The 14,383-nt window shown below is 39.3% G+C and overlaps 1 protein-coding gene and 1 long non-coding RNA gene across 2 annotated transcripts in view; one reads left to right on the plus strand and one right to left on the minus strand.

Moving 5' to 3' along the window:
• gpr158.L (G protein-coupled receptor 158 L homeolog) overlaps positions 1-2,684 on the minus strand; it is a 124,771-nt gene extending 122,087 nt beyond the window's left edge. The window contains exon 1 of the mRNA XM_018267246.2: positions 1,382-2,684. Coding sequence (XP_018122735.1) covers positions 1,382-2,307 — 926 coding nt within the window. The 5' untranslated portion in view covers positions 2,308-2,684. The remainder of the gene's footprint in view (positions 1-1,381) is intronic.
• The window catches only part of LOC121394532, a 30,103-nt gene continuing 17,952 nt past the window's right edge, over positions 2,233-14,383 (plus strand). Inside the window, exon 1 of the long non-coding RNA XR_005961754.1 lies at positions 2,233-2,289. This is a non-coding gene — a long non-coding RNA (uncharacterized LOC121394532). The remainder of the gene's footprint in view (positions 2,290-14,383) is intronic.

Below are 14,383 nucleotides of genomic sequence, written 5' to 3' on the forward strand. Positions count from 1 at the left end.
ATGTTCAAAGCCTAGGTGTCACGTTAAAAAGAAGAAAAAAAAACGTACGGGCTGAACTTTATTTTTCCCTAAAGGAATACATGCAGAAAGGTTCCCCCCGTAAGAATTTCAGAAGCAGGCCGCGCTGCTCAATAAACCTATTAGTCATAACGCGATTTGAAGTCAATGATAATGTCTGGGAACAAAAAAAAAAAATAATAATAATACAATTGCCATTATTACGGCAAATGCAACATCTGCTATGGAGTGAATCAGCAGCTCTTAAGTACAATAATCCCAACGTAATTGGCTTAGGTTAACTCTAAAATCCAGCCAAGCGTGCAGTGCGTCAACTGCCTGCAAAATGCGTCGGGAGCGATGTTACTTCTGAACGATACCAGGAAAATTTACTGATGACTTTGGCCACTTTGCATAGAATTGTTATGATATTATAATTCTAGCAGAGGCTTATTTAAAAGGGACTTTGCATAGAATTGTTATGATATTATAATTCTAGCAAAGGCTTATTTAAGAGGAAGGGTCATCGTCAGCGACTATACCACAGCCTTCTCCTTATAGACCGTTCAGTGAATAAATAAATGACAACAATAGAGACCAAGCAGAAGAAGACCCCTGTATACCAAGACAACACTGCAGATATTTCCTTGTCAGTTAATCATGCCGGCACGCAAAGGGTTGGCCGTGTGTCTTTGATTTGTGTGCTATATTTAGCAAACTGTTGCTGGTGTGTCTCCATCATTCCGGGATATGTCTGCTTCAAAAAGCAACCTAATGTACTTTCCGACTGGTAAAATTATGGACGTCGCTCGGCTTCTTCTAATTACACAGTGCAGATAGTAATAACACACCACAGAACATTATTATATTTATTAAGCCTGCCGTACTGCAGGGGGGGGTAGTTATCTGCTGGAACAATGGATTCAATTTGATCTGTACCCTATTCTGTGTAATTAAGAAATGCAATTAAGAGTGCAATTTGGATTATGCAAATACAGTATTCATAGACTCTCGCTAACTGCCAGATATTAGTAAACAATTGCGGTCTGCCCTAAGGAACGAACGTATACGCGGAACCCTTGGTGCCCCGGTGACATGTTACATCACCTAACGAGGGGAATAGGTTGCACATTATTATGGAATACTAAATAATTACTCCCAGGAAGACATTTATCCTTTGACTGTGCAGCTCTACCGGAAGCCTGGAGTAATAAGTGAATTAGCTATTACCCAGTCCCCTGCTCGATGCATGTGTTGCGTGCAGAGTGGGACTATTCCCTTGGCTGACAGTTAGTCCTCAGTAGGGATGGGCGAATTTGACCCATTTCGTTTCGCCAAAAGTTCGCCCATCCCTAGTTCTCAGCCTCAGAAAATGTCGCCCTACCTGAATTCTTGGACAAGGTTCGGCTTAAAGCCATAAAACGCAGCCGAGAGGGTAAGCAGCCAGTGAGGGCGGTATTTTCCACGGTCACATTCCAAATAGGGCGAGGACCACTTAACGTGACTCCTGTCGGCGATGTGGCTATTGCCTTTCTTCCAGCCATCCTCAAAAGTTTTAGCACCGTGCGAAAGTCGCTTGTGCAGATGAGGCCTCCACTTGTGCTTGACAGGGTACCACCAGTCATTTTCCGCCGCCGTGGCATTAGCCAGATGATGGGCGGACGATGACAGATCTTGTAAGTGTATCTTGCCTTCCTCTCTGGTGGCCTGGAGGAACACCTGAGGCGCGTGGGACACGGGGTCCACGTTGAAGGTGACGGCAGATCGGAATACGGTGGGCTCGCCTTCTAGAATACTTTTGATCAAGGCGTGATACCACTCCACGTCTCTCTCCAGGTGCTGCTCCCTGGACTTATTGCTTTGTAAAACCATGTTTAAGAAGTTGGTGGCGTGAAGCAGCAGATCCAGGGCTCGGAGCAAGGTGGGGTGGCCAGAAGTTGCAGACGCCCCCGACAAGCCGCTTAACTGGTACCTCTTGGAGCACGACGCTGCCTGGAGCTCCCCGGGGGACCCTTTATACAGAAAGGCTGCCACATGTTTGGGTAAATCCTCCGCCAGGTTCTGTGCCAAGGGGGCTCCCTGTGTAGTTTGAATCCACAAGGCAGAATGGTGGAGGCTGAGGGGGCTGTTGAAGATGGGATGGAGGAGCTGCTGCTGCTCTTGCTGAGCGCCTGTACGCCCTTCCAGCAGCACGTCTCGGCTGGACGCAGCTCCCAGACACACACACGCCAGGCAAGCCGACAGAGAGATGGAGAAAGCCATGATCCTCCCCGGGGGAACCTCGGAGCAGCGGTAACTTACAGGGGCCATGTTTAGGGCATCGTCGAAAGAAAGGCTCGTGCGCTATTCATGTGGAAAGTAGCGGCGCCGCGCCACATAGCCGAGTGTAAATAGCGCATCCCGTAGCTCCGTGCTGGCTCCTCGGCACTCCTCCCTGCTTACTCCACCCTCCACACTTGCACCTCACATCTCCCCCTCCTCGTTCCTCCGTCCTCCGCCTTAATCTCGCCGCACTACTTGTACCTCACGTCTCCCTCCGCCCTCCGGTGTCTTCCCCCCTCTCGTCACTCCGTATCCTTGTGCACCCGAGAATAATATCATTGTTCTTCCGCCTTGTCACTTTTGCATAGCACTACATATTCTTTATTTACGAGGTTCCAATTTTCCCATCCAATAGCGTCCCAAGAACCAGCTTCTTAACCAATCAAGTTGAAGTCGGGTCTTCACTTATTTTAAAGCAGCATCCGCTCCTAAATGGACCACAGTTGTATATGCCCTAGTGGTGTTGCCCATAGCAACCAATCAGCTCTTTGCTTTTGTTTTCTTCCTGTGGGTGACAAATTTAATTGCTAATTGGTTTCTGGGGCAACAACCCTGGTGATATTTACCTTCAACATTAGCAAACACCCCCCTCCCACTTACCTGTATTATTCATGTTTGCTTCTATTTCACTACAACAACCTTTGCTGATGGCTTAACCTTAACAGGGGGGGGGGCAGTGATGTAATAACAGGCATGATGACATCAGAGATGGGCACAATGATGTGGAGTTATGACACCGGGTGAGGCGATTGCATCACCTAAATGCCACTGGCAATATTTTAAAGTGTCGATGTCTGTTTCAAAACCACACAGATGGCAACCCTATCTCTATTCTGCTTGATGAGTTTGCCCAATCCTTTAATTACAGGTATGACATCTATTATACAGAAATCAATTATCCAGAAAGCTCTGAAATACAGCAATGCTCATTTAGAAAATTAATCTTATTTTTGATTGATTTGCTTTTTCTGTAATAATAGTCAGTATTTAAAGGCGGCATATAGGATGAATGAAAAAAAAACTAATTTTGCAGGCAATTATGGTGTTGATTTTACATGGTGCTAAAAATTAATATTATCTTTAAAAATAGCCCATTTATTGGAGCTCCCTATAGATGTTCACTGGTCCCCTGTTTCAAATGAGGGGTGGGCATGTCCTAACAGTCCCTGCCAGACAGGCTTCAGTTCCCAATCAGGTCCTGCTAGCAGCTGATTGGTTCCTGTCCTACAGTGCAGTGAGCTGAGTGCCGGTGGTGACCCCTGCACAGCCTGGGAATTCAGGGAGCAGGAAGTGGAAGAGAAGGGAGAGATTATTAGGGTTTTTGCAGAAATATTCAATAAATCAGCCTGAAACACTACTTTTTAAAGCACAATTCTTCTATATATAAATAAGTATAACACACTGGTACATTCTTATTTTTTACACAAAATGCCCCTTTTAAATGTTTTTCGTGTAGTGGCCAGATTATTGTTCGCGTTTCATTACGCTGAAAACTGAACAGTAAGTTGAGACCCCAACAGGCCTTACAAAAACCAAACTGTTTGGGTCAAAACTGAACAGGTGGCAACCCTATTCACTACAAATACAGTACAACCAAGATTTTACTTTTTCCCGGGCCAATGCAAACAATTTACCTAAAATACAGAAAAAAATGCAAATCGAGGAGGGATAGCATACCACTTACCTGTGCCAAACTGTGAAGAAACAACAGCGGAAAAACATATCTGGGTACGAAAAGGCAGGATTCCACTATATAACAGTTTTGTTCTGGCGTATTTATTGGTAATGGAGGAATAAATTCAGCAGACACTAATTCGCTGCGAATGTCCGTGTTTTTCCGCAAGCATATTAAATCGCATATTAAATCGCAAAACTGTGGCGACAATTTGCGTGTCAAAATTATTCGGACACCTATTGATTTTAATGCATTTGGACCAAATAGTCATGTGTATAAAAATTATCGCCCTCGTCAAAATTTCAGCAAAGCGAAATGGCTAAGGTTCGCCCATCACTAGATTTATTCATTAATTTGTTTTTTACAATTGCATTGGTATTCGCTTCTGCACCATCCAGTATTTTACATTACAAATATTCTTCACTTTATCGTAATTTTTGTCTCCTAAAAAGTGTCCCCTTAACTAAGTGATTAAATAGAAAGAATAGCTCATATGGTGTATTTTAATCGTGTGTCCCTTATTGACGCTTTATTAGGGTTAACCTATGCACAATGGGCATTCATCTCTCTCTCTCTCTCTCTCTCTCTCTCTCTCTCTCTCTCTCTCTCTCTCTCTATATATATTTATTTTAAAGGGGTTGTTCACCTATAAATTAACTTTTAGTAAAATTGGGAATGTGTAATTTTGAGAAAGTTGCAGTTGGTTTTAATTTTTTTATTATTTGTGTTTTTTGAGTTATTTAACTTTTTTTTCAGCAGCTCTCCAGTATGCATTTTCAGCAATCTGGTTGCTAGGGTCCAAATTACTCTAGCAACCATGCATTAATTTGAATAACAGACTGAAATATGAATAGGAGAGGCCTAAATAAAAAACATGAGTAAAAAACAAGTAGCATTAACAATACATTTGTAGCCTTGCACAGCATTCGTTTTTTAGATGGAGTTAGTGACCCCAAAGCTGGAAAGAGCCAATAAAGAATTAGGCGAATAATTCAAAAACTATAAAAATTTGAAAAGTTGCTAAAAATTAACCATTCTACAAATACTAAAAGTTAATTGAATGGTGACCATCCCTTTAATATTCAGTTTTCAAGCATACATGTGCAAAACTATGGAGGGTTCTGTCTGCTGCAAACACACTGCTAATGCACTTATTGAACAGACACATTAACAATCTGTGGAGGTTCCTGAGCAGATCCTTAGAAACCAGCACATAATGTGATGTCACTCAATGTACGCACAACAGAATCAGGAATAAGATCAGAACAGGGTCCTGAGAGTATTGCTGCTATCCCAGGTATTTTAGATTTCCATAACAATCTGTCTCATAAATTTCTAACAAGAACCCAAACATATTATACTAATTAGTACAATTATAGGACCTGTCATCCTGAATGATCGGGATCTGGGGATTTTCAGATAAGGGATCTTTCAATAATTTGGAATCCCCATACCTTAATTTTACATAAAAATCATTTAAATATTAGATACAACAAATAGGATTGTTTTGTCTCCAATAAGGAGTAATTATATCTTAGTTGGGATCAAGTACAAGCTACTGTTTTATTATTACAGATAAAAAAATAAATCAGTTTTAAAAGTTTGATATAATGGAGTCTGTTGGAAGATGGTGTCGGGGCAAAATCCAAAGACAAGAGATCACTTGAGGTGAAAGGGTTAACCATGTTTACCATTTATATATTAAACATATAATAAACATACACGAGCTACGTGGATCTTGTACTCATGAGAGACAGAAGACAGAACAAAGGATTGACCAGTCATTATATACCCTCGTGTAAACCAATCTTTGCTCGAGTGTGCACGCGCTTTCGCTAGATCGCCGGGGAGCTCCTCCATAATGTGGCTGGGCAGCATGCCGCCCCTGAAATTTTGCCGCCCCTGAAATTTTGCTGCTCTAGGCCTGGGCCTTTGTGGCCTTGCAACAAATCCGGGCCTGTCAATCCCCTTTTTCTTACAATCTACCTTAGTCTTCTAATTCTGCATTTTTGCCATGAGAAAGTGGGGTTTTCTTTAGCTGTGCGCATGCTTAGCGAGCAGATTCTGCTGTCACGACTAGCCACTCCCCCACATTGAATAGGCCAAGTCCTTATTTCTAGCAGCGCGCATTGTGTCTGGATCTTAACAATTTTCTTAAGAAAGAAAACCCAGTTATTTTAGTTACTGTTTAAACATGTTATGCACCAAAATACTCTTATCCTTAAAGAGGCAGTAAAGCAAACAACTAAAATCGCTTAATCAACGCAACTTACCTGTTATTTACGTGCCCTATTTCAACTTTGATACAGCAGCTTTTTTTTATGAAAGCTATACTTGAGCTTCTGAAGAAAATATACAAATGACTCCTCTTGCGCTGCACCCCACATCATGTGCAGGCCAGGACTAGCAATCGGTGGGTTCTGGCAAATGCCAGAGGGGCTGCTGTAAGTTGCCATAGACACATAGACATAGTGACTATTTATTGGGCTGTTGGGGGCAGCTTGGTTCTCTGTGTACTTGGAATGCCAGGGCCTATTGTGAATCCCAGTCCGGACCTGATCATGTGTAAGAAGAAAGTTTATTACAATCCAGCAGCACTTCACTATGACATGGTTGCCTTTCTGGCAGTATGAGACAATCTCCTCCAAGCTTTCAAAAGCCTCAGCACAGGCAACAATGTAAACAGGAAAGTGCTGCTGTTATAAACTTTCCTAGTACACATGAAGTAGACACAGCATAGGATGAACCGGCTGAGCAGTGTCAGACTGGGATGCCAGGGGCCCACCAGAAAACATTAGGCTGAGGGCCCACTTTCCAAACTATTATACCATCTCTCCTCACTAAACCTCTTTAATCTCCTAGTCTCTTTTCTCTACATACTTTACTCTATTCTTCCAGTATTAAGCCTCTTTGTTCCCATAAAGAAATAGGGAATGACCATGGATTTTGCTAAATGTTTAGAAGCAAGAGGCCCACTGACTAGGGTTGCCACCCGGCTGGTATTTTACCGGCCTAGCCGGTAAAACACCTGCCAGGGCCGAGGCCGTATTACAAATTTACCGGCAATGTAGCTGCCAGTAATTTGTAATACCATTTACAAAATGCCCTGCCCGCCGATGAAACCTTACATTTTCGTCGGCTTCGGGCAGTGGCCCTGCCCCTTTTGTGACGCTACTCCATGTGGTCCCGCCCCTTTTGTGATGCGCCCCTTTGTGGCGCCCCTCATCGACTCCGCCCCTTTTACGTCACACCCCACCCCTTTCTTTTCCACCCCCCACTATGGCCGGTAATTTTTTTTTTAAAAAGGTGGCAACCCTACCACTGACACCTGGGCCCACCGGGAGTTTCCTGGTATCCCGGTGGGCCAGTCTGATACTGTAGCTGAGCCAAGGGCAGATTACAACAGGGGCTAATTAGGCAGTTGCAGTAACCACCAATGTAAAGGAACTGCTTCCTTGGAAACGTGTGACATCAGCTGATTTGCTGATTTGCATCCAAATTCACTGTAATCTCATACTACAGGTATGGGATCCATTATCCAAAAAACCCTTATCCAGAAAGCTCCTAATTACAGGAAGGCTGCCTCTCATAAACTCCATTCTATCCAAATAATGAAAATTTGTAAAAATGATTTCCTTTTTTTCTGTAATAATAAAACAGTGCCTTGTATTTGGTCCCATAGATGCAAAGATACCATCTTACAAAATGAAGATTTGTACGATTTTCGGACCGTGTGTGGAGTGTCCCGACATTTTTTGTAAGTAGAAAGAATTTCACTGGCACTCAGGTCAAATCCAAGCAAGGACAAGCCCTTGCTATGTTTATTTACAAAGGTGCAACGTTTCAGGGTAAAACCCCTTTGTCATGCTTTGCACCTTTGCAAATAAACGTAGCAAGGGCTTGTCCATGCTTGGATTTGACCTGAGTGCCAGTGAAATTCTTTGTACTTACGATTTTGGAGGTTACTGAAGCCTTCTTCACCGGGCACCAGGCATTCACTTCACGGAGAGCCAGGGTGTGCAAGTGTGGTAACATTTCATTATTCTGAAATTTTTCGTACTATGGCGATTGGTCATTCAGTCAATCAGACAGGTTAAAAAATTGATATTGGCTACCATAAGATCTCTGCATGTATTGCAGTGACTGTCGCTATTCGTCAGACATAATTTTAGTATGATTGTTGTCAATTAATGGCCAATTAATGGCCAAAACATCGTCTGATTTGTTTTTTACTACTTTATAATAATCTGAATGATTAGTTGCAAGATTAGCACTGGCAAACGCCGTCTGACATAGGCTATAATCTGCAAGTCTATGGCCAGATATAATTAATCCTTACTGGAAGCAAAACACCAGTCTATTGGGTTTATGTCCTGTTTAAATGACGTCCAAATGATGGAAAGATCTGTTATCCAGAAAACCCCATGTTCCAAGCATTCTGGATAACATGTCCCATACCTGTACTGTAAAGTTGGTAACTAGTTATGCTCCCAACCCCCCAAATCCTGCAAAAAAACTACACGGTCTGTCGGCAGCTTTTATCAGCTCGTGTATGGCCACCTTAACTATAACAGGAAGAAGAGTTTTAGTAAAAGACAGAGCACTGTCTATTTATTGTCTCATCATAGCTAGCATATATTTCTGGTCTTTGTTTGTGTGTCAGCACAGTTAATGGTATGAGTTATGTGTTTGCCTTTACTACTTAAACTGTATGTTTTCCAGTTAGAGCTATTCATGGTTTATTTATATTAAGCACTGTTTAACATATTGATTTTTCTTATTGAATATTTCGTTAGAGAGACAGTCTTATAGTTTCCCTTGAATAAATATTGACGTTTATTTACACTTTTCTGATATTTTAATTAAAAATTAAAAAAATGTATACATATATTTATAGAGCTTAAATCGAACTTGAGACATGGAAAGTATGTTTATTTTTATTCAATAGGTAATAATACATTTAAATTATTAATATCTTATCATCAATACATGATTATTTGTAGGAGAAGAGATGCAAGCTCCATTTTTCCATGAACACACGGAAAGAAATGATGTGGCTACTGGACAGAATTTACAGTATTTCATTAGTAAGTGTTCAGTTTCGCTAATTTCTATTTTGCTAATTATTTTCTTGGTTGAGTGGCACGTGTATAATTTCACCAAATGCTTCTAATTCCTTATATTTTTGCACTTTTCTCTGGAGTACTATAGTAGTCATGAAGAGCAGGTGTGCTCTGTGCTGCAGAGATTCTGCTATACAATTTGTGCTTAAATTATTTAGTCTGTACTAATTTCATAGTTCAGCCACTACAACCATGTAATTGCTCTTGTAATTAGTAGTAATTGCAACTTTTCCTGCCACTTATTCTTCTTCCACTTTTGTCTGGTGTCAAACTAAATAGCCCCTGTTTCTTCTTAATAGTTTAATTATATCTTATAAATAGAGCCACTTTTATTAATGATTTATGTCATTATTCTTCATACAGAACAAATTAATAACTGAAATTTAAGATATACATGCAGGTACAGGTATGGGACCTGTCATCCAGAATGCTCGGGACCTGGGGTTTTCCGGATAACGGATCTGACCGTAATGTGGATCTTCATACCTAAAGTCTAATAGAAAATCATTAAATAAACCCAGTAGGCTGGTTTTGCTTCCAATAAGGATCAATTTTCTTAGTTTGGATCAAGTACAAGGTACTGTTAAATTATTACAGAAAAAAAGGAAATCATGTTTAAATATTTGGCTTATTTGGATATAATAGAGTCTATGGGAGATGGCCTTTCCTTAGAGCTTTCTGGATAACGGGTTTCCAGATAACATAGTAAGTTAGGTTGAAGAAAGACACGTGTCCATCAAGTTCAACCTTCAAAGTCTATATATAACCTGCCTAACTCCTGGTTGATTCAGAGGAAGGCAAAAAAACCCATCCGATGCCTCTCCAATTTGCCTCAGAGGGGGAAAAAATTCCTTCCTAACTCCAAGATGGCTATTGGATCAGTCCCTGTACTTGTACTTTGGGCTATCTTCCATAACCCTGAATTCCCTCACTTGCTAAAAAGCCATCCAATCGGTTCTTAAAGCTATCTACTCTATCAGCCTGTACAACTGATTCAGGGAGAGAATTCCACATCTTCACTGCTCTCACTGTAAAAAAACCCTATGAATATTTAGACGGAACCTCCTTTCTTCTAACGGAACAGGTAAGCTCTTCTCAGCAGGAAGGACCTACTGGTAAATAAAGTATTAAAGAGGTTATTGTATATATACATAGTTATCGTATCACTGCTCAAGCGCTTTTTCTACAGCTTGAACAACCCCAATTTGGCCAGCCTCTCCTCATACCTAAGACTTTCTATACCTTTTACCAGCTTGGTTGCCCTTCTCTGGACCCTGTCTAATTCAATAATATCCTGTTTGAGTGATGGAGACCAAAACTGTACGGCAAATTCTAGATGGGGCCTTACCAGTGCTCTGTACAGTGAAAGAAAAAAACCCTCCTCCCATAAATCAATGCCCTTTTTAATACAGCTCAAGACCTTATTTGCCCTTAATGCTGCTGACTGGCATTGCTTGCTACAGCCAAGTTTATCATCTACAAGGACTCCAAGGTCCTTTTCCATTATGGATTTGCCTAGTTCTGTCCCATTAAGGGTATAAGTGACCTGGATATTTTTATATCCCAGGTGCATGTAAAATGATTTACATTTATCAATATTGAATCTCATCTGCCACATAGCCACCCAGATTGCCAGTTTGTCAAGATCCTGTTGCAAGGATGACAAATCCTGGATGGAATTAATTGGGCTGGATAGTTTTGTGTCATCTGCAAACACTGATACATTACTTACAATACCCTCCCCTAAGTCATTAATGAACAAGTTAAATAAAAGTGAGCCCAATACCGAGCCCTGATGGACCCCATTAAGAACCTTACTCCAAGTAGAGAATGTCCCATTAACAACCACCCTCTGTACCTGATCCTGTAGCCAGTTTCCTATCCATGTGCAAATGACTTCATTAAGCCCAACAGAACTTAGTTAGAAAGCAGTCGTTTGTGGGGCACAGTATCAAACGCTTTGGCAAAATCCAAATAGATCACATCTACTGCTCCCCTACTGTCCAGCATCTTACTTACCTCATCATAAAAAGCAATCAAATTTGTCTGACATGACCTTCACAAAGCCACGCAAATTGCTGCTCATAATGCCATTCACTAGGACAAAATATTGAATGTGATCCCTTAACAAGCCTTCAAATAATTTGCCTACCACGGATATCATACTTACTGGCCTATAATTGCCAGGCTGAGATTGTAATCCCTTTTTAAATACAGGAATTACATCAGCTTTCCTCCAATCCATATGTACCATACCAGATGAAAACGAGTCTGAGAAAATCAGAAATAGAGGTCAGTCTAAAACCGAACTAAGCTCTCTTAGTACCCAAGGGTGTATTCCATCTGGACCAATTTCAATAATGAGTGACTTTTTTCGATGAGTTTCGCCCCAGAAAAGACGCCCATGGACTCCAATGGGAGAAAAAAATTTTGTTTTTTTTTTGAAAATTCAAAACTCTAATTTTAAGTTCTTCTAACTCTGATAAACTTGAAATTCCAGAAAACTGAATGTTTTCAAAAATATTTGCTTATTTATTAAAAATTATAATTTCAAAACCTTGATTGAAAAACTTTTATGCAGTAAATTCATATTCTAGTCATACAATTTAATGGTCAAAATCTTTAAAACAAAAGTTGCTGTATTACTCAGAGAAACACGTTTTTTTGAGGAGGGAGAATAATAGAATTTTTTTTTTATGGTGTAGTATAGAAAAAGTGGCACAGTGTTAATGAACACGGCACAATGTGTGTATAAAATCACTAAGGGTGTAAGTAAATTAAGTGTTGGAAATACTACACTATGAAAAAAAAACTTCTGCTATTCTCCCTCCTCAAAAAGTTTTTAAAACATTTAAAAAATGTGAAAAATGCAAAAATCTCAAATTGAAAAAATGGCTTAAAGTTTACCTAGGGCAACTCCCAATAACTTCTACATCAACTCGTTAGCTTTTAGATGCCGCAATTTACATTCAAGTTTTTGATCTTTTTGTGCTTAATAAATACAAAACATGTAACTTTTTGAATCTATAATAAGAATTTCAGATTAAAACATTGATAAACCAGATCTTTAGTGTTATTGGAACTTTTATTTGGCAGTCCTGTCGCTCCTACTTGCAACCCTCAGTGACTGTGTACTCTGTGGGGGGGGGTGTAGGAGAGACTGTGTAATCATCGACTTCCTTGAATCAAGACAAGCTTTCCACCTGAGGTACGTGATAGCCTTGCAGTTAAAAACTGTTTAAAGTGGAACTGTCACGAAAATTTATATTTTATAGACTCTTCATCATACTGAAATAAGGAATGTTTTAAAGACAATCAATTAAATTCTGTATCATTTCTGAAATAATCAAGTTTATGTTCACTATCCCTCTCTCAGCATCTGTTTCTCTTCATTCTGTCTTCATGTAGGAGTTGGGTGTCAGATTTTCATTGATGGTTAGATCCAATATATCTTTGAGGAGGCTCCTTTTCCTAGCAGATCTATTGGAGCTAACTCAACTGATTCCAGGTCAAACAAAATAACTGCACAAATTCTGCATGTAGAGAGACAAGATTTCTGGTGATTTTAATAGAGTGAGCTCTAATACATCTTCTAGGCAAAAGGAGTCCCCCTAAAAGATATACTGGATTTAACTGTCATTTAAAATCAGACTCCCACTCCTGCAGGAAGAGAGAGACTGACGAGAGACAAATGCTGAGAGGGCATAGTGAAGAGTAACTTGAATATTTCAGAAACGGTTTTGTAATTGATCGTATCTAGAAGATGTATTTTTTTCAGTATGCTGAAACTTATGTTAAATTTTCGTTTTTGTGATAGTTCCCCTTTAATACACCAAAGCTACTAAATTGATAAAAAAAATAGAAAATGAGTAAATTAAAATGACATTACCGGTATATTATATCTAAAAATTACATTATATTATATCCTTACATTTTTAATAATAATTATACATTATCATTCTTTTCGACTGCTAATGTATTCATTATGTATTATATTGTATAAAATTTTGAAGAACTATTATTCATTTGTAACACCAGGATTGTGGATGTTTACCTTTTTACTCAATATAGCATATATAGTTAGACACTATTTAGTTAGAAATATTTAGTTAGACACACTAGTTCAGAATTCTTTAATTCCTTAATTCATGTGCACATTTATAGGCTGTATTATGTAGTCATAAAAAGCTGCTTTATACTTTATTGTTACTTTCCAAGTTTCAGTTCACACTGTAAATGTTAATTTTTGATGCCTTGATTAATTTCACCTACCCTTGCCCTTGTTACAATAGCAACACTGTGTTAGGAATAAATACGTTAAAATTACAGCTATGGGATTCCTTATCTTGAAACCTGTTATCCAGAAAGCTTTGATAGATGAAAAGGCCATCTCCATTATCCCTTTATAATCAAACAATTCTAGGGGCACATTTACCTAGGGTCGAATATCGAGGGTTAATTAACCCTCGATATTCGACTGCCGAATTGAAATCCTTCGACTTTGAATATCGAAGTCGAAGGATTTAGCGCAATTCGTTCGATCGAACGATTGAAGGAATAATCGTTCGATCGAACGATTAAATCCTTCGAATCGAACGATTCAAAGGATTTTAATCCATTGATCGAAGCATTATCCTTTGATCAGAAAAACCTTGTAAAGCCTATGGGGGACCTTCCCCATAGACTAACATTGGCCTCGGTAGGTTTTAGGTGGCGAACTAGGGGGTCGAAGTTTTTCTTAAAGAGACAGTACTTTGACTATCGAATAGTCGAATAGTTGAACGATTTTTAGTTCGAATCGTTCAATTCGAAGTCGAAGGTCGTAGTAGCCAAAAAAAACATTCGAAATTCTAACTATTTTTCTTCTATTTTCGAGCTAAGTAAATGGGCCCCCTAATGTTTAAAAATAATAATAAAACTGAAATTTGTATTTGATCATAACTAAGCTGCATGAATCCATATTGCTTTCAAAACAATTCGTTTGGGTTTATTTAATGTTTCAATGATTTTCTCAGATTTATAGTATGGTGATTCAAATAACGAAAATACACTTTATTCAGAAAGACTCAAAAACAGATCCTATATTAATATATAAATAAATTAAAATAAATTATCATTATTGTCATCTAAACATTTTCCAAATATTCTTTTAACAATAAGTGAATATAGCTATATAGCCCTCACAATGGTCAGCAAACGTTTGCAAATATTGATTTGTCAGCATCTGTTTCTTTTTCTCTAAATCTTATCAATTTTTGTTGAAGGT

This window comes from Xenopus laevis, chromosome 6L (assembly GCF_017654675.1).
Source record: "Xenopus laevis strain J_2021 chromosome 6L, Xenopus_laevis_v10.1, whole genome shotgun sequence".
Classification (NCBI taxonomy): Eukaryota; Metazoa; Chordata; class Amphibia; order Anura; family Pipidae; genus Xenopus; species Xenopus laevis.